At 56.4% G+C, this 26,511-nt stretch overlaps 3 protein-coding genes across 3 annotated transcripts in view; all 3 read right to left on the reverse strand.

The window, feature by feature from the left end:
* The window catches only part of VOLCADRAFT_88130 (uncharacterized protein), a gene marked incomplete at both ends in the record, with an annotated part of 15,711 nt that extends 7,506 nt beyond the window's left edge, over positions 1-8,205 (reverse strand). Inside the window, 11 exons of the mRNA XM_002947934.1 lie at positions 224-375; positions 1,848-2,018; positions 2,468-2,780; positions 2,874-2,889; positions 3,211-3,277; positions 4,908-5,132; positions 5,353-5,390; positions 5,792-5,895; positions 7,746-7,853; positions 7,979-8,008; positions 8,077-8,205. Coding sequence (XP_002947980.1) covers positions 224-375; positions 1,848-2,018; positions 2,468-2,780; positions 2,874-2,889; positions 3,211-3,277; positions 4,908-5,132; positions 5,353-5,390; positions 5,792-5,895; positions 7,746-7,853; positions 7,979-8,008; positions 8,077-8,205 — 1,353 coding nt within the window. The remainder of the gene's footprint in view (positions 1-223; positions 376-1,847; positions 2,019-2,467; positions 2,781-2,873; positions 2,890-3,210; positions 3,278-4,907; positions 5,133-5,352; positions 5,391-5,791; positions 5,896-7,745; positions 7,854-7,978; positions 8,009-8,076) is intronic.
* Positions 8,206-11,779: 3,574 nt separating this feature from the next.
* Positions 11,780-20,708, reverse strand: VOLCADRAFT_88131 (uncharacterized protein; the record flags this gene model as incomplete). Its single annotated transcript, XM_002947935.1, has 14 exons — positions 11,780-12,574; positions 12,627-12,698; positions 13,299-13,448; positions 13,692-13,888; positions 14,484-14,505; positions 15,575-15,594; positions 15,821-15,837; positions 17,539-17,774; positions 18,294-18,416; positions 19,050-19,202; positions 19,393-19,482; positions 19,952-20,095; positions 20,260-20,336; positions 20,375-20,708. The coding sequence occupies 14 exons, from the start codon at positions 20,706-20,708 to the stop codon at positions 11,780-11,782; spliced, it is 2,430 nt and encodes an 809-aa protein (XP_002947981.1).
* A 1,357-nt stretch (positions 20,709-22,065) lies between these two features.
* The window catches only part of VOLCADRAFT_88132 (uncharacterized protein), a gene marked incomplete at both ends in the record, with an annotated part of 6,431 nt that continues 1,985 nt past the window's right edge, over positions 22,066-26,511 (reverse strand). The window contains 7 exons of the mRNA XM_002947936.1: positions 22,066-22,131; positions 22,478-22,700; positions 23,405-23,613; positions 24,192-24,419; positions 24,866-25,166; positions 25,420-25,734; positions 26,354-26,487. Of these exons, the coding sequence (XP_002947982.1) occupies positions 22,066-22,131; positions 22,478-22,700; positions 23,405-23,613; positions 24,192-24,419; positions 24,866-25,166; positions 25,420-25,734; positions 26,354-26,487 (1,476 nt within the window). The remainder of the gene's footprint in view (positions 22,132-22,477; positions 22,701-23,404; positions 23,614-24,191; positions 24,420-24,865; positions 25,167-25,419; positions 25,735-26,353; positions 26,488-26,511) is intronic.

Raw genomic sequence — 26,511 nt, forward strand, 5'->3', positions numbered from 1 at the left:
GGCGGCAGGGTCGCCATCGTCGGCATTATCATTGTCGCCATCGTCGTACAGCGTACCCATGATGGGAGTCTCCAAGCCTGGGGGATCGTCCGTAGGGTTTTAGGGTTGAGTTGGTTAAGGTGGTTAAATACACGCACCAATGCTGCCAGGGGTAACGGTTTCCAGACCCTTTTCCCCCGATGCACCTACAGTATCCGTGAACGTCATGGTACGTAACATTGACGAGCACGCCGTCCTTGTAGTACGGGTACACCACCACACGCTCCAGCAGGGTCCCCGGCTGCAGGGGATGGGGCACGCGCCGTGTCTGGAACACACCCGCGACGCGCAGTGTTTCCGGGCGGATGCCGCGGGCCGCGAAGTACGCCAGGGCGTCTGCCGATGCAGTGCGGAGGGGTAGGGAGGGGAAGGGAGGGCGGAAGGGGAGGAAGGGGTAGGGAGGGGAAGGGAGGGCGGAAGGGGAGGAAGGGGTAGGGAGGGGAAGGGAGGGCGGAAGGGGAGGAAGGGGTAGGGGGGGAAGGGAGGGCGGAAGGGGAGGAAGGGAGAATCATATGTGAGAATGTGGGAAGTGAGCTGCCGCAAGACGTCCAAAAGGTCCGGAACTGCCCCCAGGGAGTCCTAAGCGATGATGACGTCACCGACCCCCCAGTGGTTTCGGAACTAAAACCCCATATATTACGTTACCGACACTTTATGTGTTATAGTGGTCGTGTCTGGCCTCGTAAGACTGTCGTTGAGGCCCTATTGATATGCAGCGCAGTGCGGACGAGCTGTATCCGCTCTAGGTACTGGAAGGATGTGTGCCAGTGGTGGTGGCAAAGATCAAGTCTGGCTATAACTTTGTCACTATCTCAAACAGTGAATGGGATATGTGCCCGGAACCTCAAGTTGAAGGAAACCGCGTTGAGCAGCGGTGGTACACAAAGCTGCAGGCTTACCTAGACCTCGCACAAGGGCAGTAGCCACGACGACCCCGCAGCATTGGCCAGAAAATATACGAAGGAAACGAAAGAAAGGTTAGCAAGGTGGGAAAAAACAAGATATGACAGCTGGGATGAAAGAGCGGAAGCACGAAAGGTATGTACAGCAATACGGAAGGTATGTACAGCAATACGGAAGGTATGTACAGCAATACGGAAGGTATGTACAGCAATACGGAAGGTATGTACAGCAATACGGAAGGTATGTACAGCAATACGGAAGGGAAATACAGCAATACGGAAGGGGTGTACAGCAATACGGAAGGGATGTACAGCAATACGGAAGGTATGTACAGCAATACGGAAGGGATGTACAGCAATATGGAAGGGGTGTACAGCAATACGGAAGAGATGTACAGCAATATGGAAGGGGTGTACAGCAATACGGAAGGGATGTACAGCAATATGGAAGGGGTGTACAGCAATATGGAAGGGGTGTACAGCAATACGGAAGGGATGTACAGCAATATGGAAGGGGTGTACAGCAATACGGAAGGGATGTACAGCAATATGGAAGGGGTGTACAGCAATACGGAAGGGATGTACAGCAATATGGAAGGGGTGTACAGCAATACGGAAGGTATGTACAGCAAAGGAGAAGGAAGAAACGCAATCAAAACAAAACAAGCAAGCTCAAGCTCAAGTCCAGGGGAGGGGAGAGAGTGGGGTTTGAGGCAGGGGAGGAAGGGGGAGGGGCGTGTAGAAAAATGCTTAGAAACCAAACCCAACTTAAAAACACATCCCACTCCTTCCCACATCCGAAAAGACAGCCTGGACGACAGCACCCATAATGATAACCCACCCATCCACACAGCCCCGCGCCCGCCTCGCACAGCCGTGGCCCTCTCATGCACCGCCACAACCCACCTTCGTCCAGCTCCTCTCGCTTGCCTTCATCAACCCCCAGATCCTGTGGCTTCGGTGCTGCCTGCCGTACATCCCTCCTCTGCAGGCCCCTCCGTACAGACTCGGCCCACACCGTCTCCTCCACGCCGCACTTATTGGACCGCCAGCAGCGGTAGTAGACGAAGTGGGCGTCTGATGCGTGAGGGCGTACGTACGCATTTATGTACGTACGTACGTACGTACGTACGTATGTATGTATGTATGTATGTATGTATGTATGTATGTATGTATGTATGTATGTATGTATGTATGTATGTATGTATGTATGTATGTATGTATGTATGTATGTATGTATGTATGTATGTATGTATGAGGGAACAACGTGCGGTTCGCTTCTCAGGAAGGTGGCGGTGCGCGGGACCAGCCGACCCCAGCTCCCGAGAGCCGTAATCCCACATGCCGATGAGGTGAATCTGTATGATCCCCTCAACACCTCTAGCAAAGAGGATATCCCGTTTCCCTTCCTCTCTTCCTCCCTCCTCCTTGCCTCCCTCCCTCCCTCCCTCCCTTCCTCCCTCCCTCCCTGCCCCCTCCCTTCCCGGCCCATCCCTCTCGAAGGAACCCCCCTCCCCTCTCCGCACCTTCCGACACAATCAGATTGAAGGACAGCGGCTCCCGACCTTCATCACCCCCACAGAAGGGACAGAGCCCCCGGTGCCACTCCCCGGGCAGCACATCCTCGGGCAAGTCTACACCCCGATCAGCCAGCTGAGACCGCAACTCCGATAACAACGACGTCTGCCGCCGCTGCTGCTGCTGCTCCTGATAGTTATGGCCATCCCCGGCGGGATTCCCTGGAGCCGCTGGCGTTGGCGTTGGCGGTGGCGGTGGCGGCCACCCGCGGTTCGTTGTGGGTTGTCCGGCAGCAGCAGCGGTGAAAGACCCGGCTCCAAGCTGTGACGTCGGTGTCGCGGCAGAGGCGGAGGTGGAGGCGGAAGCAGGGGTGGCGGCGAGCCGTCCCGGTGGACGTGGTGCATGTCCTCCTACCTGGTGGTTGGTGGTTCTGTTGGGGTGGCGGCAGCCGCGGGTGGAGGTAGCGGCGGAGTCATGGAGGGTGGTCCAGGTAGTGGTCGCGGCGGTGGTCGTGAGGGAGGCCGTGTGTCGGGCGGTGCAGGAGGGGGGACCGCGGAAGGGGGACATCAGGCGGTGCGTGAGGTGCGTGAGGTGATGGCGACGGCGGGCAGGACACAGTGGGAGCCCCGCCGGCCTCAGCGCCGCCGCTCGTGAAGCCACGGAAGATGACAGAGGCCCACGGACGCAGGGACGCTGGGCCCCGCCGGTGATGATGGTAGCCCAGGCACTGCCGCCGCCGCCGCTGGCGCACCGGCCCATTGCCGAGAAAGGAGAGTTGCCGGCGGGGAGTTGTGGGGAGGAGGCGGCGGGTGGCTCTGCTGTGGGGGCAGCAGTCGCAGCAGATTCGGCGAGGTAGGACGGCTCGAAGACCAAAGCCGTGTTGGTGAGGCCGGGGGAATAACCCGGGTTCAAGGAAAGTAGAGGGTTGGTAGTGGACGCGGCAAGCCACGGAGGCTGATGGCCTTGGCGAAGTCGCCATGGTTGGGGACGTGGCGGGGAAGAGGTGTAATATGGAGTAATGGGGTATTGCAGTATGCTGCTCGGCAGATGCATGGCGCGCTGACGATCACACAGCTGCGTGTTAAGGCTGTCGTTGGCGGTTCCACCAGGGCCTTCTGAACTCCGACTGTTGCAGCACACAGCAGCAAGAGTGCCAGATATGATGGTAGTCGTGTGTGAAGGATGAGATTAAACTAAAAAGCAAACAGCGACAATTTTGTGCACGGGTAGACTCGCGAGGTCATGCACGAAATGTTTTCTACATGATATCTAAGTTCCCAAATAAATTTTTGTTTCATGGATAAAAGTGACACGATTAATTAATAGTGTGCAGTTGAAAGAGGAGAGGGCTCCGGCCGACGTGTCGGCAACTCGGCACCCAGAAAGATTGTACAAAGGTGCGACTCGTTACAAGAGGGATCTTCGACTTCTAGAGAACCGAGCCGCATGACTTGCGGGGCCGCCTTGGATGTTTCAGTCTCGGCCTTCATCGTTGTCAGTTGACAAAGTACCGAAATTCGCGAAATCCAAATTGTTACTAAAAACGTTATTCTCAACAGCCTGGTACACCGTCCGCCTAACAACAACACCGACATCCAAATAAAGCAGCTGCCCACAGCGCAAACGTTTTTCCCGACTTAAAAGCCAGGTGGAAGGTTGAAGCAGCATAGCTGGCTTTTTACGTGCCGCTTTCCTCTGCATCCCGTAAGAGTTCTTCCAGAGAGTTTCTTCGTCCATTAACGTAGGCATGGATGCATGGCCGCCCAGTTGTAGCCTTGTCCTTGCACCTCTTGCAGCCCACACAATTTCACGGATTAGTGACAAACGACAACGTTGTCGTTGGGCCACTGTGCAGCTTCACTGGAGAAGCCGCCCGCTGCCAACAAGGTATCTTACTGCCCGCTGGTGGGCTCTCTTAGCCACCTATCGGTGTAGGCAAGATGGAGCTTATAGCACATTCCGTTTTCTTCGCCACATCGTGAAACCCTAAAGCTCCCTCCTTGGCCCAACAAACACCGACCACATTATCATACATCCCACAGCTTTAACCGTCCAATCACGCCATAAGCTTATTTGTTTGGTTTGCAAGGGTGTTATGCATAATGGCTTTGACCGGATGGTTCCACAGCATGCACAGCAGGGCTGGATTGCGGGTAAGGAGACGAACAACATTCCTCGTCGTTCACAGCCACTCGCAACTCCTAGACGCCTGCTTGGCCTCGCGATACCCATCACCCTTCCATCAGCACAGCCAACCCCGCCCTCCCCAGAGAAGACGGTCACTCGAAGCCAGTGATCTCCCCGATGTTCCACTTGAACCGTTGCCGTACCGGGTGCAGTTCACACAGCACCAGGATGGGGTTGCAGTCCACCCATTTCTCAAAGTCCAGGATACCGAAGAGGTTACCGGCGCCAGGTCGGCCTCCACACCCGCGTGCAGTGTCTCACTGCTGGTCATGTCCCCAGTGGTGCTGACGATAGTGCCCACCATCCCCGCATGGAAAGGAACCAGCGGCGTCTGCATGGCGCCCCCGTCAGTCGACATCGGTGATGTTGGCACTTGCGGTGTTAGCAATTGTGCAGCATGGGGAAAGGTGGAAGGGCCGGTGATGGCATCTGTGTTGCCACTGCTGTCACCCAGGCCTGTACTCTGCAGCAGCAGTGCGATGCACTCTGGATGCAGACAGCAGGACCCCGAAAGCACCAGGAGCTCACCTTTTTTGCCAAATGCTGCACTTGTGCACCACACATGCATGCATGTGTGTATGTGTGTGTACATGCATGCACGTGTGTGTATGTGTGAATTTGTGTATGCGTGTGTGTGGGTTGGGAAGGGGCCAGGCAGGGTGGGGGCATGCTGGGACTTAGCTAATGTGGTAGGTGGGGTCCGTACCCGTGGGGTCCTGTACACCGCGGTGGGTGGGCAGCCAGCTGGATGCACAGGCAGGCAGCTAGACAGGGAGAGGATCACACAGCTCTCAGCCAGCCACGGTTCCAACCAGCCATCCCCTTCCTGCTCACAGCTTGATAAGCGGAAAGTTCAGATGTGGTACAAAGGTACCCGTTGCTGTTATCGTGACCGTCTGATGGCCCATCCATCTCCTCCTCCATCGTCTTCCTCCTCTGGCTGCAGCAGCTGCTTCTGCCCCACTGGTGGTGGTGGCGGTAGCAGTCCCTGGTCCAACAGCTCTACCAGGGCTGCCTCCATCAGGGTGCTGCTGCGAGGATGGGGGACCACCGCCCCAATTTACAAAACTTATGCTCAGACAGCCGTCTCCCAGTCTCCATGGTGGTTGTGAAGCCCCTCTCCGGGGGACACCCTGGGGGTTCACCTTGTGACATCAAGCAGTGCTCCTGCTCGACTGCTGATGAGAGGCGCTTCAAGATTCCTTACAAAGGTGGCCCGCTGGCCTGGCGACCAGGCCTGCATGTTGACCTGTGGGGGGAAAACCCCCGGTGTGGAGGGCGGGAAGGGAGAGGGGGGCTCAGGGCTGACAAGATGTCGGGGAAGCTTCGTTAGCAGCCCCACGGCAGCGGTAGTCAGCAGAGTAATGGTGAATGAAGGGCCAATCCACTGCGTGTATGTGGGTGGGTCACGGTGCCGCCTTCTTTGGACTTTCCTTGGAAGTGATCACCCCAGGCCGTATACACCCCAGCAGCCCAGATACATGGCTGTGTGGCCCATTGGTACACCCCCAGCTACACACTTCAAAAGCCAAGCTGCAGTCGGGCCGCCACACTTCAACTGGACCCGTAACCTTAGAAGTCATAAGCCCCGACCGGCAGTTGTACCGACTTGAATTGGTACCCCTGTGGAACGTGGACCTGAACCTGCATGTCATGCTCTACGATGGCCGCTGCCTGGAAGTCGCTTGCCAGTCCTTCCCCAGTGCCCATGTCTCATCCGTGCCGTCAGGGCCTGTCAAGTTAGCATCAGCAGGTTGCCGTGGAAACGGCAACCCAGCTGCTCATGATTTAGTGGGAAGAGCTGCAGCTTAATGGCCACAACAGGGAGCTTCTGGGGTTGGGGCCCCATGAGTGCGTGGTTGGGTGGTGGGATGGATGGGAGAACGTGTGTGTGTGTGTGTGTGTGTATATTTGTTACATATCGATCTGGGCCTGACACTGGCCAGGGTCACCTAACCGTTTCCCAATAGGAGTGACTGTCAAAGCACTCCGTTACTGGAGGGGCATTATATCGGTCAGAATTCTAACCATTCTCCCTTATCAACGCAAGGCGCCAACACCTGCTCAAATCCTCTCGCCAGCTACATACACCAGCTCCAGTGTCACAGCTCCACTTCCATTCTACCGAGTGCCGCTCTAGAACTGCACGATCTAAAAATGCACTCACACACCGTTGCCAATCGCCACCCTAACCCTGTGAATCCTGGCACAGCCCGGTTTCACTATCCAACAACCATCTGATATACAGCCTGGTCCATATGCAGGATTATTCCTCCGCCACTGCTTTGCTGCAGTGTATTGATTTTCACGGTGAGCTCCCCTTCAGCCACCTAGCACACTGGAGGAACCCAGTGTCTCCAGCATTCGACACCCCGATCTACTTTACCCGGGGGACCAGCGGCGGGACCCGAACCCACATCTTCCGATAAAGCTAGATCCTGTCTCTCTGTGTGTGTGTGGTGAAGGAGAACCTTGCTAGGTAGGCAAGTGTATCGGGCACGTTCATTCCTGAAAGGGCATTGAGAGAATAACTTAACCAGGTGCTGCTATCCTGCTGGTCTCAAAGCAATCCTTTCGCACCTCATCTGCTTGCCATCCATCAATTGAAGTTGTTCAGAGTTGTTCATGCAATTCCTCGCCTCTCCCTCGCCTCTCCCTCGCAGGTTCTCTCACGACCTCAGGGTCCACAACACACACACACACACACACACACACACACACACACACACACACACACACACACACACACACACACACACACACACACACACACACACACACACACACACACACACACACACACACACACACACACACACACACACACACACACACACACACACACACACACACACACACACACACACATCATTGGATGGACAAGCAGCGTCACGCTGAATGCTGGGTTGTAATGACTCGCCCTGCCGCCACCGTTGCCGCCGCCGCCATTGCCGCCGCCGCCATTGCCGCCGCCGCCATTGCCACACCGGGCCCTGCCGTAGGTGTTGGTACAGTCGCTGCCGTGCTGCCACCGCTGCTGCCGCCATGACCCTTTGGCACCTGAGAGGCCCCAAATCTTACTGGTTCTATCTCCACCACCTGCCCCAGCGCCTGAATCATCTGCCGTGTGAGCGGGCATAAGTTCAGCAATGTCGCAAGCTCGTCGCCCCCCTCGCCCTTGCCGTCGGCGGTGGCGTCGCCTCCATCCTACATGGGTAGGATGGTGCTTATAGGCGATCTGGTAGCCCTTGATCCCTCGGCTCGTATTTGGGCGGTTTGCAGGTACAGGGAACGCACCCACGACCATGTAACACACACACGCACATGGGCACCTGCAGCAGGTGTAGGTACACCCTGTCTCCCTGCATGCGGGTGTGTTGCAGGACGTCGGCAGTACCACAGACAGAGCCCGCGTGCGGACACGGCCCACCGCCAACGGACTAGTCCCTGTGTACGACTGTACGACTAGGGGTAAACGCTTGGACTCGGGCCCCTCTGGTGGCGGAGCCTCAACATTGGGCCGGGTGGCCAGAAGCCTGTGCAGCTTTTTGTGAAACATGACGCTGACTGGCGCTGACTAGTTTACGGCAGTGCAGTTCCCGAACATTCAATGTGGTTGTGGTGGAAGAACCGGACCTCAAGGCTGGAAATTGCTGTAGTCAAGGTTAACTCGCTTGCTGTGCTCGACGGTTTGCGCATCAGGCAACACTAACGGCTGGCCTTGTGCCCAACGTGGGAGTGCCCAACGTTCGGCTTCTTTAGCGCGCAACGGTTAACAAGGTTGTGTTCGTGTTGTAAACCCGTCGTTGCAAACCCTTTTGCGGCTTTGCTTATTGAATATAGTTCCCGTCGGTGCGCAGTTGCTAGGCACGAGGTATTGAACGCAATGCATTAGAGCGAAACACGCCCACGGGGTTCGCGCCAACGATGACGCCACCTAACCCTTGACGATTGGTACCCAACGGTTCAACTTAGGGTATGCTCTTCCTCGTTGCATAGCTGGAGCAGAGGTCGGCAAACCGCTTTCCCGGCTGTGGGAGGGCATAATTTCGGTCAGTAAACCTAAAAAATTCGAAGTCAAACACAGAGTTCAAGTCCAGCGCGCGACCCTACGGGCCGCAGTAGAGCGCTTTCCTTGCCTTCCAATCCATGCAGAGGCAAGTCTACAGCGCAGGATTTCCGCTCGGCCGCTGGTAATTTCGTAACTCTCATACTCATGTCTGAGTTTTTGCAGTGGCGGCTCATGCGCGACGCAAAGCTACTTCTCTTATAAACATCTACCTTATCATTCTAGTATTCCATAAGATCGACGGATCATTTCCTGGTCCCTTTTGTGTTTTCCGACATTTGCCGTAGAGGGTTCATTTTTGTGTGTTGGGTCATTCAATCGCAGCATTTCTTGGGAAATGGTTTCGGGTACATAAATCGAGCATGATTGAAGGCGTACGCTTAGGAAATAGACCATATGATAAATGTCACCGTCATCAGTGGTTAAACTTTTTCTTGGCGCCAAGTTCTGCTGAGACGCGTGAGTAAGCTCAAAGCTAACAACGGCACCCATAACGTCTCGCGCGCCTCACGGCAAGCTGCGGTAACGGTGGATGCTTTGCGTAGCGCTCAGTCCACAGGTAAGGTTCAGCATGGAAAAGGCAATGGCAGGAACATAAGCGTTATGAAGCTTAAAAGAAATATGAGCTGCACATGGAAAAAACTTGGAGTCGGAGGGCATCGATCCCCCTACCTCCCGCATATTCGGGCGCATTAGCGTTTTGCTAAGCGGGCGCTCTACCATTTGAGCTACGACCCCAGATGACAATATTTGGGATTTTCCCATTTATAACGAACAAACAGGTGGCCATCGGTTCGATGCGCGGCGTTTAGCATGTAGGGGTTCTGACACATCCGTAGTCTACACACTCACACTCATGTAACAACGAATGTGGGGGTTAATGAATTCTACACTCCGTGATTTAGAGCTCCTACAAGGCCAACGCTGTGGTGGCCCTTTAGGTTTGTCCCGTTTAGGGTTGTCATCCCCTACTTTAGGGGTGTCCCTTTTAGGGTTGTCATCCCCTAAAGGGGAACTAAGGGGTTGTCCCCTAAAGGGTTTCCAAAGTCTCCATCCCCTTTAGGGGAACCAAAGGCATCCCCTAAAGGGGAACAAGAAGGGAAAAACAAAAAGGGTTTCCAAAGGGTTGTCTGTCCCCTTTAGTGTTCTTCTTCCCCTTTGGTTCCCCTTTAGGGGATGACCTAAAGTTCCACACTCAGTTCACACACCGGGAGTGTCATGGTCTGCTGTCTCGAGCCCCACGCTCCATGGTGTTGAGCCCCAGGATACCCGTAGGGCTGCTAAGCCGTACAGTCCAGGCTTGCAAGGGAGTGGGACAGGTTCCACTGCCGAGCAGGGCAGTTCTGAAATGTGTAGCCCTCAAAAAACATGCAATTAATACATAGGAAGCTGGAGCCCTGATATGAAGAAAGCAGATTTCCCAATGAAACATCAGACCAGATCAAGGAAAACAGACTCGGCCAGCGTTTAAGCAATGTGTCTTTGAAGTCATTGTCGATCTGGAGTCGATCGTTCTGGAAACGGCCCCAGGACATGTCGAGGTGTGCACTACAAACGCTCAACTACCAATGAATTGCACCGTTCAGTGGGGATCTGGAAAATAAACGAATGACGCGGTGGCAGTCGTGTGCACGCCACACTGCTGGGCCCCATGGTCTGAGTGCTTGTGTGACCCATTGTTGGTTACTGATAGACAAGGTGGGTTACTGTTAGAAGGCAGGTAACAATCAAGTAAACAGTGCGTTAGAGCAGCAGCAGTGATGCCAGACGGTTCTGATTCCTACGTTTCACACTCCAGAGTTCCTTATGTTTGGCTCTTGCGCCACATGCTCCACGCAGTGCTGGCCCACCCACTTAACGCTCCGGAGCCTCATGCCAATCTGGGTTCAATCATTTTGGGTACGACCCCAGGAGAATGATCACCACACTCTGTGGTGCTGAGCCCCATGTTCCTTGTTCCCCAGCCCCATGCTCCCTGCTTGCAGGCCCCGAACCCCACACTCCGCACTCCTGAGCCCCACATCCTATCATCTGGCTCTTGTCCTTGTAGTAATGGTGGTGACGGATGTATGTTCCACATGGCGTGCCACCCGTCCAACAGTTTCAAATACAGTGTCCGTACAAGTGCAGAGGGGTCCGTGATAGCCTGGGGGGCTCATGGGACCTTCAAGTTAATTAATTTTACAGTGGAGGTGGAGGCAATCTACGTCAACGTCTTTCCGCCCCCATCAGAGTGCAAGGCGCCAGAGCACTGCATGTCAGTGTCCCAGATCATTTCAGGGTGAAAGGTAGGTGGTGTCTGTTCTTGGGGAAGCTTAAAATATATGCATGAGGATATCATGATGTGCAGGAGGATATCAAAAGTGCCGTAATTATACATCTGATCTGCCGTCGAGCCTACCAGGGATCGAACCTGGAATCTCCGGTTCCGTAGACCGGCGCTTTATCCATTAAGCCATAGGCCCTTACTGTCGTACACATGGAGAACACGTGGATGTTGGAGTGCTGTTAAGGTAAATGTCTATCCTAGCTAACGAGAAGGTTACTTCAATAAAGATAAAGACAACTAAGCCACGTATTTTTATTACCCTAGTGGGTACACACGAACTTGCAGGTGATAGCAAAGAATGAGCCAGTTCGCTTGGGCTAGTTTTCCGCCTAAGCGCATAACAAGTAGTGGATTTAGATTCTGCCTTTTTAATGTACTACTACACATATAAGTAAGGGAGCCTACGGCTCTATGTATCTGAAGAAAGCGGTGCCTATCGTTTGGATGCACGGCCAGCCGGCTGAGATGACGTGTGAACAAGTTGCTGGCCTCCGGAGCAAGTGTGTGCACGTCCGGGGCCGGTGTGGGAACAGCTGTGCCACAGTCCATCTCACACCAATCCGTGCTGCTGCTGTGACGGCTGTTGTTGCTGCTGCTGCTGCCGCTGCTCTGGCTGCTGTGGCTGCTGGGCCAGGGATGCTGAATCACGGCTGGGGCCACGGCATCTGACATGGACAGACGCCGCTCAGCCTGCAGAGCATGCTTGCAGAAGCACCGGAGGTCCTGCTGATCCGATTAGTCATCACGGTCCGGAAACGGCACCTGTATGACCGCTGGCGGCTGATTGGTGCTCACAGGGGGCGTCGACCCTGTGAAAGGCCGCCAGCGCCTGCCATGGAAAACATATGCAGCTGGGGTGCACTCATACGGCTCCGACAGGAGCTGGCAGACGACGCCCTCCATGATGTCCGCAATGTGGTGGTGAAGTGCTGTCAGCTCGGTGTCCATTTTGAGGCCTGCCTGCATGTCTCTGCCTGCTGTGCTGCCACTGAAGATGCTCTTGATGGTGGCTATTCGGAAAGCTGGCACCACCGCTTCACTGTGGAAATTCAAGGCACGGTGGCCGCTCTCCTCCACCTTGTAGGACAGGTACTGCACCGTTCCCATGTAGCAGCGGGGCTCACACTGCACCTTGTCACCCGCCCGGAACCCAAAAATGATCCTCAGAACCGCACTCACCACCACCCGCAAATATGTGGTGCAAAGCTGGGGGTATGCTGCCATTCGTCGCAGGCACCTGTGCATGTCCTGGCTGTGCAGCGGTCGCCCATCAGACATGCAGGGTGCCACCTCGCCAGTGCTGATTATCATGATCCGGTTGCTGACATCATCGGGGTTGACATTGAAGTGTACGGTATGGCAACCCACAGCCATATCCAGAGCAGCGGCTTTCATGCACCCCGCACTGTACATCGCATTCATGCTCTCCACATGCAAGCCCATGGCCTGTACTGCGGCCGCGAAGGACCCCACCACAGCCAGGATCCGCTGCATCACCTCTCCGCCCAGCGTCACCGTGGCCACCTTCATCTTTTCATGTGTGAGGCCCACCACGGTGCAGGTGGTGAGGCTATTTACGGACCACAATGGCGGCCTGACGGCTGGCATCGTGCAGCATCTTGGTGTCGAGTAGGATGCCCAGGGCCTCCCTGCTCTGTGCCAGAAGGTGCCGGCCCATGCCAGGTGCCAGTGGTGCACCCCGATAGTGCATCTGCTGGCAGAACAATGTGCCGTATTCCACCAATCCGAAAGGAAAACACTGTGGGCTCGTGATGTTTAAGAAGGTGCTGTAGTTGGTGCTGTAGTTGGTGCCACACCCAGGCCGCCTGCACAATCGACGAGGACATGCTCCAATGCAGCCTCCCAGGCATCAGGGTCCCGGATGGTCTGTACACCCTCCAAGCTGTCATACGTCGGTGCTACATTCACAGAAGAAAGTCATCCAGCACACCCTCGTTGACCGGCTCCGCCGTTGATCCTGACCAGCAGTGGATGTAATCATTACTGCTAATAAAAGATCTGTTCGTGATTACATTGCAAGTCCTAATGGCCGAAATGCATCAATTGTCAGCAGTTGACTTATATTTGACACTACATCATGACACTACATCATGGTTTACCCAGCGAACATCACATAGGTACTGACTTGAGTCTGTCAAGTCGGCTGTACTGCTTCAACCATCGCATTCATCCCAGTCACCACTTCCATGACAGCAGCTTCGGCTGCAGTCAATGCACCTCCCTCCATGTGCACCTCGCGGCCCTCCATTTCCTGCTGGATACACGCACTGCCATCACGAGCCTCCAGCCATATCTCCCGCAGCTGGCGAGCAGCTTCCTCAGTCTGCAGAATGTAGGCGTGTGTGATCAGCCCCTCGGGAACGCCATGGAATAATTGCAGCTCCTGCATCGACAGCAGGTTCAGCTGGAGGGGCAGGCTAAGCGTCCGCTGCCATTCCTCCACCAGGTGTTCAGCCCAAGCCACGACCATGGAGCCTCGGACAATGAGGAAGTGTGCCGTCCACAGCAGTTCCTGCATGTGTTCACGGCTGATCCCTGCCTGCACGAAAACAACCTGGATGTACTACGGCTGGTCCTCCAAGCAGCGAGAGGGGGTCGGCCATGCCACAACATGGCCAGCCAGCACCCGAGGCTGGACTTCTGGTGGGCCCTGCAAGCCGCCATCCTTGAGACGCATCACCACGATCTTCAAGGTGGCGATGGCGATAGCCACCAGCAGCATTTCGCTGAGGTTCAGGGGTGACAGCAGCCTCCCAAACCGATTCCGCTCAGGCACATCCCCCATGTCCACCCGTGCCAGGCTCCAAGGCGGTACCTTTGCTGCTGCAAGGCAGGAAATACAGTGGCAGAGTGAATACATTACTGGGACACACTAAGCAGCATGATTCACATGCAGTACTCCACTGCTTCCGCTGCCATGTCACGACAATCTAGTGTCACGTTCATTTTACCGTCTTTTATAATCGTCCTAGGTTATAATCGGTGTGAATACGCGAATATCGTGTATAATCGCGTAAGGTGTTTGGTTCTTATCTTACACTTCGCTGATCGACTTATGGATGAGACGAGAATGTACGCTCGTTTGCGTATGTTTATGTATTTTACCTGTGACTTGATGATGTGGCTATTGCTGCTGCATCCTGCATCTGCCAGGTCAGCAACGTGGCTGTACTGCCATATGCGCTGCTATACAGGCCTGCCACAGTGGAGGGTGTGGACTCATGCACAAACACCAACAAAGCACCGGCAGTGTCATCCAAGCCAGAGCATGATGCTGCACCGTGCATCCCAAAGACAGGAGGCGGCGGTGGTGGCCCCGTCACCAGTAAATCACCTTGGGGGGAACTGCCGCTGTGGGCTGTATTTCCGTGCACAGAAGCTGCACGTTGGGGATGTCATCCCACGGAACCCACTGCACCTGGCACCGGCTGTGGATGCAGCTGCAAGCGGCACACAGCCACATGGGCATCTCACTGCGGATAAACTTCGATAGAAACACGTGTTTCTGCCTTTCTTTTACTTGCTCTCATTGCTCTCACTTTTTTCGGAAATATCACGTCAACTAGTCCAACTAGTACTACGAGTACGACATGCACATGTTCGTACGAGCACTATGCACCTTGCTGTCTGGGTAAGGACATCAATTTTACTACCGTTTTAGTAGCGTTATGTCACTTGGACGTACAATGTAATGTATGTATGAGGGCCTATGGCTTAATGGATAAAGCGCCGGTCTACGGAACCGGAGATTCCAGGTTCGATCCCTGGTAGGCTCGAAGGTATATGTGACTCAGATATCATCGACCCCTCCGCACACTGTTATGTACCCACTATTGTTCACCCACTCACCCATGAATCCCCCCTTTTCGTTCACATATATTCTAACGTGGACCCCAGGACCTAGGATGCAGATCCCACAAAAGGAGCGCCATAATTAGACCAATCTTAATGGACCGTGGCTGAATGCGACAACACATACATGCCAGCAAGGAAAATATGATCAAATATCATGAGCCCGAACATGTACATGTCCCTACCCGGATTCGAGCCGGGGTCTTCACGGCCACAACGTGATGTACTAACCACTATACGATAGGGACAGTCAATGTGAAAGTGAAGATACGAAGACGGATGTCAAAAATCTATCACCAACTGATCAAAAACAGCCAAATCTTTGCATGCCCCAATATGGGACCTTTGGACTGTCGGGGTTTGGTGGATTACTTTGGTGGCGTCCGCGTCAGAACACAAATTGTGTGCTGGATCCTAAAATATGTGTCGACTTCGGGAACTCTATTTCCGTTTTCGGGAGTTTCGGTACGACCCGAAGTGCCTGGAGCATTTGCCGATGTCTGACGGCAACCGCCGGGCATCATGGGGAGCACAGGGGTAGAAGAGGAGTAGAGAGATGGCTCGCAACCTTAGGGAAGCCTAAGACCTAGTTGAAGGGTTGGGTTGCCGTCTTTTCCTGTTTTAGCAGCGCTGGCAAATGCAGTCCCATGTCCCCACCTTAGTTCCTTGCTGTAGTCCTGCACAGGAAAGGAGGGATGCGACTGGTGTACGATTGCGTCATGCAGTTGGTCGCAGGGAAGCCTAGAATCTCACATTTTGAACACGAGAATGTGAATAGCGATTGCCGGGCAACATAGTCGTGAAACATACTACTAACACTGGTGGTCCCCTTCGGTTATTCCATCCACGTATCCAGGGGATGAAAATTACATAGACTGGAAAGGCGAGCCGATGGGACTGCACCTTGCGAATGAGTAAACCTGATGCCATGGGTGGGGATAATAGTGGGGAGTGGTCCCTATCAGGATAAGGCTACACGCCCCGAGTGCAGGGGAAACCCCACTGGGTTGGGGGTCGATCGATGTGGGTATGACGAGCATCTCGAATGCGGATCAATGAGGACAATAATACAGACGATCTGTTTTCCAGCCCGCATGTGTGCGTGTGCATTCCCGAAGAAAGTAAGAGCAAGTAAGAGGTCGGAAACACATCAGTATTTCTGACTTCTTCTTGCTCCTTTCTGAGGGCTACAGGGAGAACCTCGTTCGTGCATGAGTGCGTGCGTGGGTTTGTTCCTCTGCCGCTGATTGTAAGTTCGTCCTGGGGCCCTTGCTCCCATCATTCATCATAAACACCCTCTGCTGCTGACTGCCCTGCACTAGTAAGACCCATTTGAGTGCACTCTCGCACACCACCTGGGGAACAGTTCCGGTCACGAGGACGTCCAACACGTAGGGTTGGAGATAGGGGCAGCAGCCTGGACTTCAATAGACTCCAACTTGAGTCGCCGCCATCACCTGACTTCACACAGCCTCCACAGCAGCAACTCCTCACATTGATGGTCAGCTCCCTCAGTCTCCAGCTCCTCTGTACATGCATACACTCTACGAAGGGGAATGCCAGAAACAAGACCAACCATACAACGCCCCACGTAGGCCCCATAACACCGGCACACGGGTAGCAACCGACATATGGGCACCCGCGATGTGGTGACGGATAATGTGCCAGTATGAGGCACCAACGAGGTGTCGAGATTTGCATCGCTCTCTCGTGTGTACCGTTGCAGGGGGCCCCGCTGGAGGGCCCGTGGTACCTCGTTTTACACACATACACCATAATGAAAGGAATCCATCAAACTTTCAGGCTCCTCATGCTCGTAATCAGATGGAATGTCGCGAACTCTCACCCACATCGCAACAGCTTCCCCCCCATCCCGCGTCTTTCCCTCCCCTCCCCCCTTGGTGCTGTGGACGTTCTCGGCAAAATTGGTTCCAGGACTTTGCATTACACATGCCCTCCCTCCCTCCCGCATCGAACGGTGTGTATGACCCGGGATTCCAAGCTGGCCACGCATTCTCCTCAGACAGCCATGTGCCGACCGTGTAAGGGCGCTTTTCCCAGCCCTCTTTTTCCTTCGCCTGGGGGCTCCTCTCTTACTATGAATGGATGAATAGCCTCAGGTACAGTGGATGCATCCACATGACCTGGATCACACCACCCGGTAGAATTGCTGCTGCTGCTGCCGCTGCTGCCAACACAGTAATCCAAACACACACCGCTTAGATCAAGGCCGGCCAGCAAGCAAAGGCCCGAAGACCACGGAGACCAATGCCGCGACCCAGACAGCCCCGAACAATAATAAGAGTCACGCCGGGCAGACAGCACTATTGAAGGGGAGGTCCTCTGCACGGCGTGGACCAGGTGCCGCAGTAGTCAACAGCAACAGCAACAACAGGAACACTCGGCTCTCTGAAACACGAAAGAGAACGACCTTCCGGAATCGGCCTCGTGGTTGTGAGGGCTGTGAAGGCTGTGGCCATGCAACCATGCATCCGGACATGTAGGCCCCAAACCAGCAAATCAGAACCGGACATGAACATGTCCCTCGGGGGCCGCCAGCTGCCACCTTGCCAAATGCTCTGCTCCGCCTCTGTGCGACTGTGTCCTAGTACATGCCGTACCCGTACCCATCATCGTATCCTCCTGGTTCCCCGTACCCATCTCCGTAGGCGTCCTCCGGGAAGTAATCTCCGTACGCATACTGCACCTCGTAGAACTCCTCCTCATGGCGCTGCCAATACTCCCGTAACTCCCGGACCTCCCGCTCCAGATCCTCTTTGCTCGGGTTCTCATCACTGCCACTATGGCGGCTCCCCCGGCCGCCATTGTCGCCGTTGCCACTGTGGCCATTCAGCCGCTGCACCAACGGAGGCGGCGGCGCGCGCGGCATCATATCCTCCCCCTCCTCCTCCTGCACGCCCTCCTCCTCCTTTCCCGTATGCGCCTCCAAACTCGGACTTGACAGCCCCTTCCCCCGAAGCCCTGCACCCTTGTCCTCCTCCCCTTCCTCCCTCGCCTCCTCCTCCACAGCAACCTGCCACCTGCCCTTCCCTACTCGCTCCCCGCCCTCCCCACCCGCGGCCCTCCCAACACCTCCCCGCCCTGCAACCCTCCCTCGCCCCCTAGACCTCCCCCCTGCTGCCACGCCCCTAACTCCCCCTGCCCCTGCCCCTCCTCCTTCCTGCGCCGCCGCTCTACCTTCACCACCACTACCACCGCGCCCCGACCCTGGTGACACCCCAGCTCCAGCTCCAGCTCCGGCTCCCCCCGACGCCGCCATCAGCAGGCCCTCATCTCCCTCGTCCGCGCACATGACTGACACGCCCGTCGCCACATAGTAGAGCTCCTCGTCATCTGACGGCAGCATGGCGGCCACCTGGGAGTTGAAGACCGCCGCCAGATGCCATCGGGGCACATCCAGGGGGGTCACGTAGCCCTCGTCGCCCGCCAGCACCAGCTGGTCAGTGCTGGGCTCGCGACCCACAGCGAACTCCCAGGACTGGACGGGCGGGAAGCGGAGACAGGGTTAGTGCGGGGAGGAGGGAGGGGGACGGCGGAGGGGGAAGGGAGAGCAGGGAGGGGGAGAAAGAGGTTAAAGAGAGGGTTGGGGAGACGGCGGCCGGTCATACGAGTCCAGGAGACATGGTGCATACAAACAAACAAACATACATACATACATGTGTGTGCAGGGCAGGGCAGGGCAGGCCAGGGCAGGGCAGAGCAGGGCGCAAGGACCGGCGGGTCGTTCGCCAGCCAACCGGCAAGCAGCAGAACACACGATGGAAGGACAAAAATTAACGTCAGAAGACCCATCACAGCGAGAACTGGGAAACTTGCAAAGCCCCCAAAGCCTCAACCGGGCAACCTTTGCGGCCGGGAAGGCCCCCCAGCCATCAACAACAAAGAGCTACCGGACAACAACAAACGCCCTTTACAGCGCACCCAGTCGAACCAGACCGACCCCACACACGGACAGCGGCGGCTCGTAGCGGGAAAGCACACGGGCTCCGAAACATTATGATCTGTATCACAAAGTCACGGAATCCCATCAACATCTAAAATTTTCCCTGGGCCGGGCCGTACCCCGCAACACCGCACATCTGGATGACGATCCATACGCACAAGCACGCACCCCATAGCTCGGGTTGTAGTACAGCACCCGGTCCTCCCCGGGGGGCCCACTGTACCGCGAGCGAATGTAGATTGGCTTGCCCTCAAAGCAGCCCGCCAGCAGGAACAGCCCATCCATGCCGCCCGTCAACCGGTCGACATGGCCATCAGCCCCCTGCACCCGCAGGTGGCAAGCCTCCGTGCCGTTCAGCTTGAAGTCATGAAAGCTTCCTAGGTAATGGCAATTATCGTACGGATCTGCAGTACAGTGCAAGTACGGTAAGCAAAGCCGCGGACAAGGGGTTGGATGAAGGGGTAAGCGGGGTGAGGAAGGCAAGCGGGTGGGGGAAGGGCGGGAAGCCTACGAGTTCCCGTGGCGTCAGGGGATGAGTGATGAGCAGGCGGGGTGGGGTGCGATGTGATGTGGGGAGACCTCCGTGATGGCTCTTGGTAACCTGGGGACGGGGACAGGTGATGATGGATGGTGATGGACAAACGCTAGGATGGAGAGAGAGGCGCGCGAGAGTCTCATCGCCAGGTGTGTATTTTATCGACAGAGGGCTTCCTGTTGGTTTCTGTTGGTCTGGCCTGTGGTGCTGCTGAGCTGTGGAGCAGTGTTGTTGGGCTGAGCTCACTCCGCACAGCCACTGCAGTCCAATGGGGGGCCTTCCTCTGTGGAAGGACTCAGTGGAAGGGCCCTACCCGAGCTGCGGACTGTCATGGGTCCTCCGGGCCCCCGAGTTTTAGGCGTCCTGATGCTTCGCGAGAGCTGAGCGGAACTGTATTGGGCTGAGCTGAATTGGGTTCAGCTGAGCTCTTCCCCTCTCCTATTATACTCTACCCCTCTGTCCACTTCTTCACGCTGGCCCAGTATTGTGCCTTCCCACCCACTCTTTGAGTTGCTAACAGCCGCAGCTTTCCCACCCCAGGGGAGCCATCAGCACTGCCCCATCTAGTCGGCGCATTCGGACCGCCGCCGCCGCCGCTGTGCCATGTTTGCTCAAATGCATCTTCTTCGCCGGCACTTCCCCGCGCCGTTCGCTTTTTGGAGTTCTTCTTTTGGGTCAGCTGTCGTTCGGGTCAGTCACGCGAGGGCATGAAGTAGGTAGTTTGGTCGCGGGGGCCGCAGTGAAAGGTCGCCATGTACCGGCCTGCCTGGTTACGCTGACTGCAGTGCGGCCCTCCGTTTGGGGCCGCCTTCCGCTTCCTCGCCTAGTGGTAGTGCGCCCCACCTCTAAGGGCCCCATGGCCGAGTTGCGGTATGGCTGTGGTGTTTTAGCCATCGCAGCATATGGGAGATTTCGAAGTGCTGTATAGAACAGGAGCAGGTAATATTAGTTAGCTTACACGTAGGGTCGTAGTGGATGTCGTACTCCTCGCCGTTGGGCCCGACATCGTACATGTCAGGGTTGGGACACACGCCGCCGGGACAGGAGTGGTTGTCCATGGCCGGCGGCGCTACGCGCCCGTTAGGCCCGGAAGCTGGGAAGCGCCGATTTAGCACGCCTTTGCGGCCCGCCGCGGGAGGAGTCCTGGGGGCCGGATCCTCACTGTCACTGTCTTGCATCTGGACAGTCCAGGCGCGCGCCTTGTGCTGATCATCGTGCCCAAAGAGGCTACTGCGGCGGGGCGCATCTGATGAAACATACATGGCGCCTCCATAGCGGTCTCCGTAAGTCATATTCAAATTCATCGAGTATTCGTCGTAGTATAGGTCATCCTGGCACGCTGCACACTTCAACGTGCATAGGGTGAGGGCCACAAACGCGATTGCGTTCTGTGGCCCCATTTGCAGCGCTGTTCACGTTTATTCAAATATATTTTTATTTGCGCAGGGCGCAGCGTTTACATTTCAAGCGAAACCGGCTCCTTCTAACAGGTGCCTATCTCATATATACTTCCTGTAATTAATGACTGTCAGATGCAATGTAAGCGATATTCGTTGATCGTTGATCTTTGGAAAAAAGGAAGCCCCAAACCTGGAAGGTAAATGCGATTGCAGATTTTCAGGGCTCTAGTCTATGCGGATGGAACAATCAACGTGAAAACAAAACTACCAGAATAGGTTTATTACAATCTTTCTCAGCAAAGGCCTGAGGCAGTACCGGCGGTTCCGGAGCTTTCGATGGGGCCGGGACTGTCGACATTGGCGCTAATCCTTTTATCATATTCGGCATTTTAATGGGCTCATAATGCACTAGCCAGTAATGGACTGAGCATGACATTCGAACATAGAATATGGCTTGGACGCCGCGAACCTGGTGTTCGCGGTTGTGCCCACAAGCCAGAAGCAAAAGCAACCAGCTCTGTGTAACCTAATTCTACTTTTGTTTGTTGCCCTAATATTCTGAGAAACAGCAAGGCGCCCGGTCCGGTAACGAACTGGTTAGGTTACCTCCTCCGTTCCTCCTGCCCAACCTTCGCTGCCGTACCTGCCTGTCAATCAATTTCCTTTAAAGTGTTTGTTTAGCCTTACATGTTTCAGCCTGGACACGTATCTGGTTAATACGCTAAGAAACGACTCTTCTATGAAGCCCAAGCAAACCAGAACACATGCGGACCGAACCACGATTGCACGATGGAACCGCTCAAGGGGTTGCTGCCGCCCGGGGTCGCCATGTAACAAAATATTCCTTAACCTTCCCCGCACCCAACCCAATCCTACCAAGCCGTCAGCTGCTACCACCGTACTACCACATGCCTATCAGGATTGTGGACCTTACACTACCCACCCTACCCAGCTCGATCTCGCGCCAGTCTTCGGGGGTAGCGGGGGAGTGGAAAACTCCAAATTATAAGAGATTGCGTTCCCAGAAGAGTCCAGCCCTCCATAATCAAACACCCAGCGTGGTCACCATCAGCGATGCTGCACACCTACGAACGAACCATCCGTACAGGTTACCTTCCCCTTGTCCCCTCGTACCCGGGCCCCCCCTTCCCGCCCTCCCTCCACCCCTCCAACCCCCCGTTGCCCTGGTCCCGAGTGCCTGTCCAACCAAGTCACGCCGGCTACTGGACCTCTACTGCGCACTTACACATCACGTCAAAGCTGCAATAGGTCGTACGCTCGCCCAGTAGTCCGTGATCCGCACCAACTGCCACAACTGCGAATGTCCCGTACCGGGTAACCGTCACAACGACCTTAACTACCATGTCTCGGCGACCCTGGGATGTCTTCCTCCCGGGGGAGGGGGGATGGGGTGAGAAACCCAACATCCTCAGGTTCGTGCCTCCGGTACCCCCCTCCAAGCCCCTTCACCCGCCTTGACTCCCCTCTTTCCCCCTAAACCCCCGCCCGCCCGCCCGCCCGCAGCAGTAAACAGCTTACCAACAATGTTGACACTGCAAGACCATGTACAGCTGATCTGTACTATATACTTCGTACTACAATTCACCCCAGCCCCAGCCCCAGCCCAGGGCCCTTCACGCCTTGTACGCTCCCCATCCCACCTCCTCCAGCTTGGCCGCCTTCCCCAACACCACGTCCGTCATGCCCCTCTGGTACAACAACATGCGGTCCAGCATCTGGGGGTCATGCGCCGCCAGTATCCGCACCGCCAGCAGCCCCGCATTGGCCGCGTTGCCAATGGCCACGGTAGCCACGGGAACCCCCTTGGGCATCTGCACGATGGAGAGGAGCGCATCGAGACCGTCCAGGTGCGCTCCGGAGGGCCTTGGGGACGGGGGTGGGGGAGGGAGGGGGAGAGTGGGAGGGGGGAGGGGGAGTGGGAGGTGGAGTGGGGGAGTGGGAGGGGGGAGTGGGAGTGGCAAGCAAAGGGTTACATGCAAAAGTGAAGAATGTGAATATCGAAGCTAAGGGCGAGGGTGCGGGATAAGGGTGTACGGCTGCGTGGCACCGTACTAAGAGGTACGGCAGGGGAGGGATGTGAGGGGAAAGGGGGTGGTCAGGACAAGGGGGAAAACCTACAAGAAATGCCTAGGAAAGGGTGATGTGGCGGTGAAGAGGTGGTGATGAAGATGACTGAGGTAGCGATCGCAGAGGAGGACTTCGGTGTCCGCGGCGGCGCCCGCGTCATAACCCTACTTCTTCCCCCCCCCATACACACACACGCGATCTGGCTCACACACCCCCACAGCTCCCTCCCAAATTCTTACGCAACCCCCGACAGGACGAGGTTAACACGGCAGCAGCTCGATACCACTAAACAGTCCTCGCGTCCTGGCGAGGAATCCAGCCCTCCGCGCCTAAAACCCCTAAAACCCGAAAAGCAACCCCTAACGAAACCCATTAAAACCCTTAAGAGCAACGGCCTCCACCCCCCGAATAGACCTCTCGCAACAGCCCGCTTCCACTTCATTTCCTCCTCCTGCTGCTACAGCTGCTGCAGCTGCAGCTGCTGCTGCTCGTACACTCACTTTACGGGGACTCCGATGACGGGCAGCGGGGTCATTGCCGCCACCATACCCGGCAGGTGCGCCGCACCCCCCGCCCCCGCAATAATGGCCTTGAGACCCCGGGAGTGTGCCGTACGGGCGTACTCGAACATGCGCTCAGGTGTACGGTGCGCCGAAACCACGGTCAGTTCCAGCGGGACGCCGAACTCCTCCAACACGGCTGCGGCGGCCTGAGAGGGCACAGGGTGGCGTGGCCGGATGGTGGTGGTGGGGGGGGGGAAAAAGACGAACCACACACGATTGAAGCTGGTGGGGGGGTGAGGAAAAAGGGGGTCGGTGCTATATCGTGTGTGTATCGTTACTGCGGGCTGAAAGTCGGCGACCCCACTCCTATTCTCGAATTCCAGAATGCAAATTAAGCTTTAGTCTTAATCCACCACCACCACCACCGCTCTGCAATAATGCATGGGAGAGATACGTGGGGGGGACATCGTGTGTCGAGCTCTGAGTCGAGCTCTCAACACATGCTGGAGCGCACGACATCGACCTGGGCGAGGGCTGGTAGTGGTGGTGGGGGTGTGAGGGCTATTACTGGCAGCACTGGATGTCAACGAAGGACGTCTCCAATTATGCGGTTGAACTAATCGGGCGGATGCCTAAATCAGGGGGTGGGAGAAGGTTTTCTCCATCCCCTCCTCCGAGACACGCTCTTAGGTTCTGAACCCTTAACTTCCCCCCCCCCACACACACACATCCTTCCCTCCCCCAACCCCAACCCCCAACCCCGCCCTAATCCCCACCGTCCCACCTTCATCGTGGCCAAGTCCGAGTCGGAGCCCATAATGATCCCCACCAGCGGCCGGCCCCCCGCCGCCTCGCTGGGGTCTGCTACTGCCGAGGCGGTGGCGGCTGCTGCTGCTGCTGCCGATGTCCGCTGCAGTGCCGCCAGGGCCCCGGGGTCCAGCCGCCCCAACCTGGCGCGGGCCACCTCACGGGTGGTCGCCAGGATGTTGATGTGGCCCACCTTGCGGCCGACCTGCCGGAGGGGCGGGGAGGGGGTGCCGGTGGGGTGTGTGTGTGTGGGTGTGTGGGGGGGGGATGGGGGGGGGGCCGTGTGTGCGCATTGTGAGCGATCTTCGGAGCCGCAATGGTGATGATGGGGGGGGAAATGGCGATGGTGGTGCACCTCTTCATAACATCGAAACGAGCTCCGTAGCACTTCTGTGTGTGTGTGTGTGTGTGTGTGTGTGTGTGTGTGTGTGTGTGTGTGTGTGTGTGTGTGTGTGTGTGTGTGTGTGGTGTGCGGGAGGGGGAAAGCGCGGCCGGAGGGAAACAAACGAAGAAAATAAACAAACAAAACACACCGACAACCACGTGCGCCATACCAATCCAAACACAAACCCCCCAGCAATACCCATCACCCGCCACCACGCCCTTTCCACATACACACACAAACATACAAACACACGAACCCCGTCTCACCGTCATACCCTCCTTGCCGTACCAATGCACCTTGCACCCCGTCGTGTTGTACGCCTTGGCCATGGTTTCATGCGCCCTCCGCACCCCCTCCTCCCCGTCCGCCTCCCCGAGCAGGTTCAGCATGATGGCGGCGCCGCTGGTGAGCCGCGTCTCCCCCAGCGGCCAGCCCAGCACCGCCCGTACATGGTTCTCGAACTGGCTGGTGACGCAGCCATCCATTGTGTAGTGGCCGCTGTTGTGGGGCCGCGGGGCGACCTCGTTCAGCAGCAACGTGCCGTCACCCAGCAGGAACATTTCCACGCTGCGGGGGTTGAGGGGTGGTTGAGGGGGTGAGGAAAAAGGGGACCTCGTTTCGAAATGCCGACATAAAGAAGTTTGAGGTATGGATGTCTGCTCCTCCAGCTAATTCAACTACTATGAGGTACGAATCCTATCAATTTCCCCCTCCCCTCTTTCCCCCTCCCCTCTTTCCCCCTCCCCTTTTTCCGCTCCCCAGCCCTCTTAACACACACACGCAGGCACACACACACACGCACACAGACACGCACGCGTACCCGAAGATACCCGCGCCCTCCAAACAGGAGATGGCCTTCTCAGCCACCTCCTGCGCCTTGGCCTGTACGGCAGGTGACACGTCAGCGGGCGCCTCCGTCACGTGGCATATGTTGTTCTTGTGGATCGTCTCAACCACCGGGTACGACACCACCTTGCCGTCGCGACTCCGTACAACCATAACCGCCAGCTCCTTGACGAAGGGCGCGAAACGCTCCGCGTACAGCCCCGCCTCGTAGCCCCCCAGTGCCGCAGCGGCGGCGTCAATATCGGTTTCGGAGCGGACCACGTAATTACCCCGACCGTCGTACGCTAGCCTGCCGGTGCAGCGGTTATAGGAGGCGGGCGGGGGTTGCGGGGGTAAGGCGAACCCCTGACAATGGAAGCAGATACCAGAGATGTAGCAGTAGCAACAACAGCAGTAGTAGCAGTAGCAGCATCAATATTAATATTAGCAGCCGCGGTAGCAGCAATATTAGCAGCAGCAGCAGCAGTAGCATCAATATTATTAGCATTGGCAAAGAGGGAAGGCCGGGGATGGAGATGACGAGTCCAAGGCCCCTCATGGGAGCGGTGTGCAATACACACCGTACCACTCGTTCTTCCTTTCCAGGCTATGTATGTGTGTGTGGTTGTTACAGCGGCAGGCGATATGTCCTTTGGCTCGGTTTCTTTACATTACGGTATAGAAGCTTGGTAGCCCGCTGCAATAATAACAAGAACAACAACAATAAATATAATGTTGGATCTGGCGGCCTCTCCAGCCCCCACCCCCGGGGCCCCCACGACATACACACACACACGCACGCTCTCAACCCCCTCTCTCTCCCCCTCTTTTCCCCCTTCACAACTCGCAATCCTGGGGCCCCCTTCCGGCCTCTCCAGACCTCCCCCCACCACCCCCCTCCCCCCTCCCCCCACCCCCGCGCACACTACCTCTTGGCCTTGAGCATGAAGGGGTATCCAAACGCCCGCCCGGTGCCCTCCATGCACCCGCGGCACTTGATGTTCCGGAACTGGGGAAGCGGAACTCCGTGGGCGGTGAAGTGCTGCTTCTGAGCGAACTTGTCCTGGATGATGCGGATGGTGGCGGG

This window comes from Volvox carteri, assembly GCF_000143455.1.
Source record: "Volvox carteri f. nagariensis unplaced genomic scaffold VOLCAscaffold_8, whole genome shotgun sequence".
Taxonomy (NCBI): Eukaryota; Viridiplantae; Chlorophyta; class Chlorophyceae; order Chlamydomonadales; family Volvocaceae; genus Volvox; species Volvox carteri.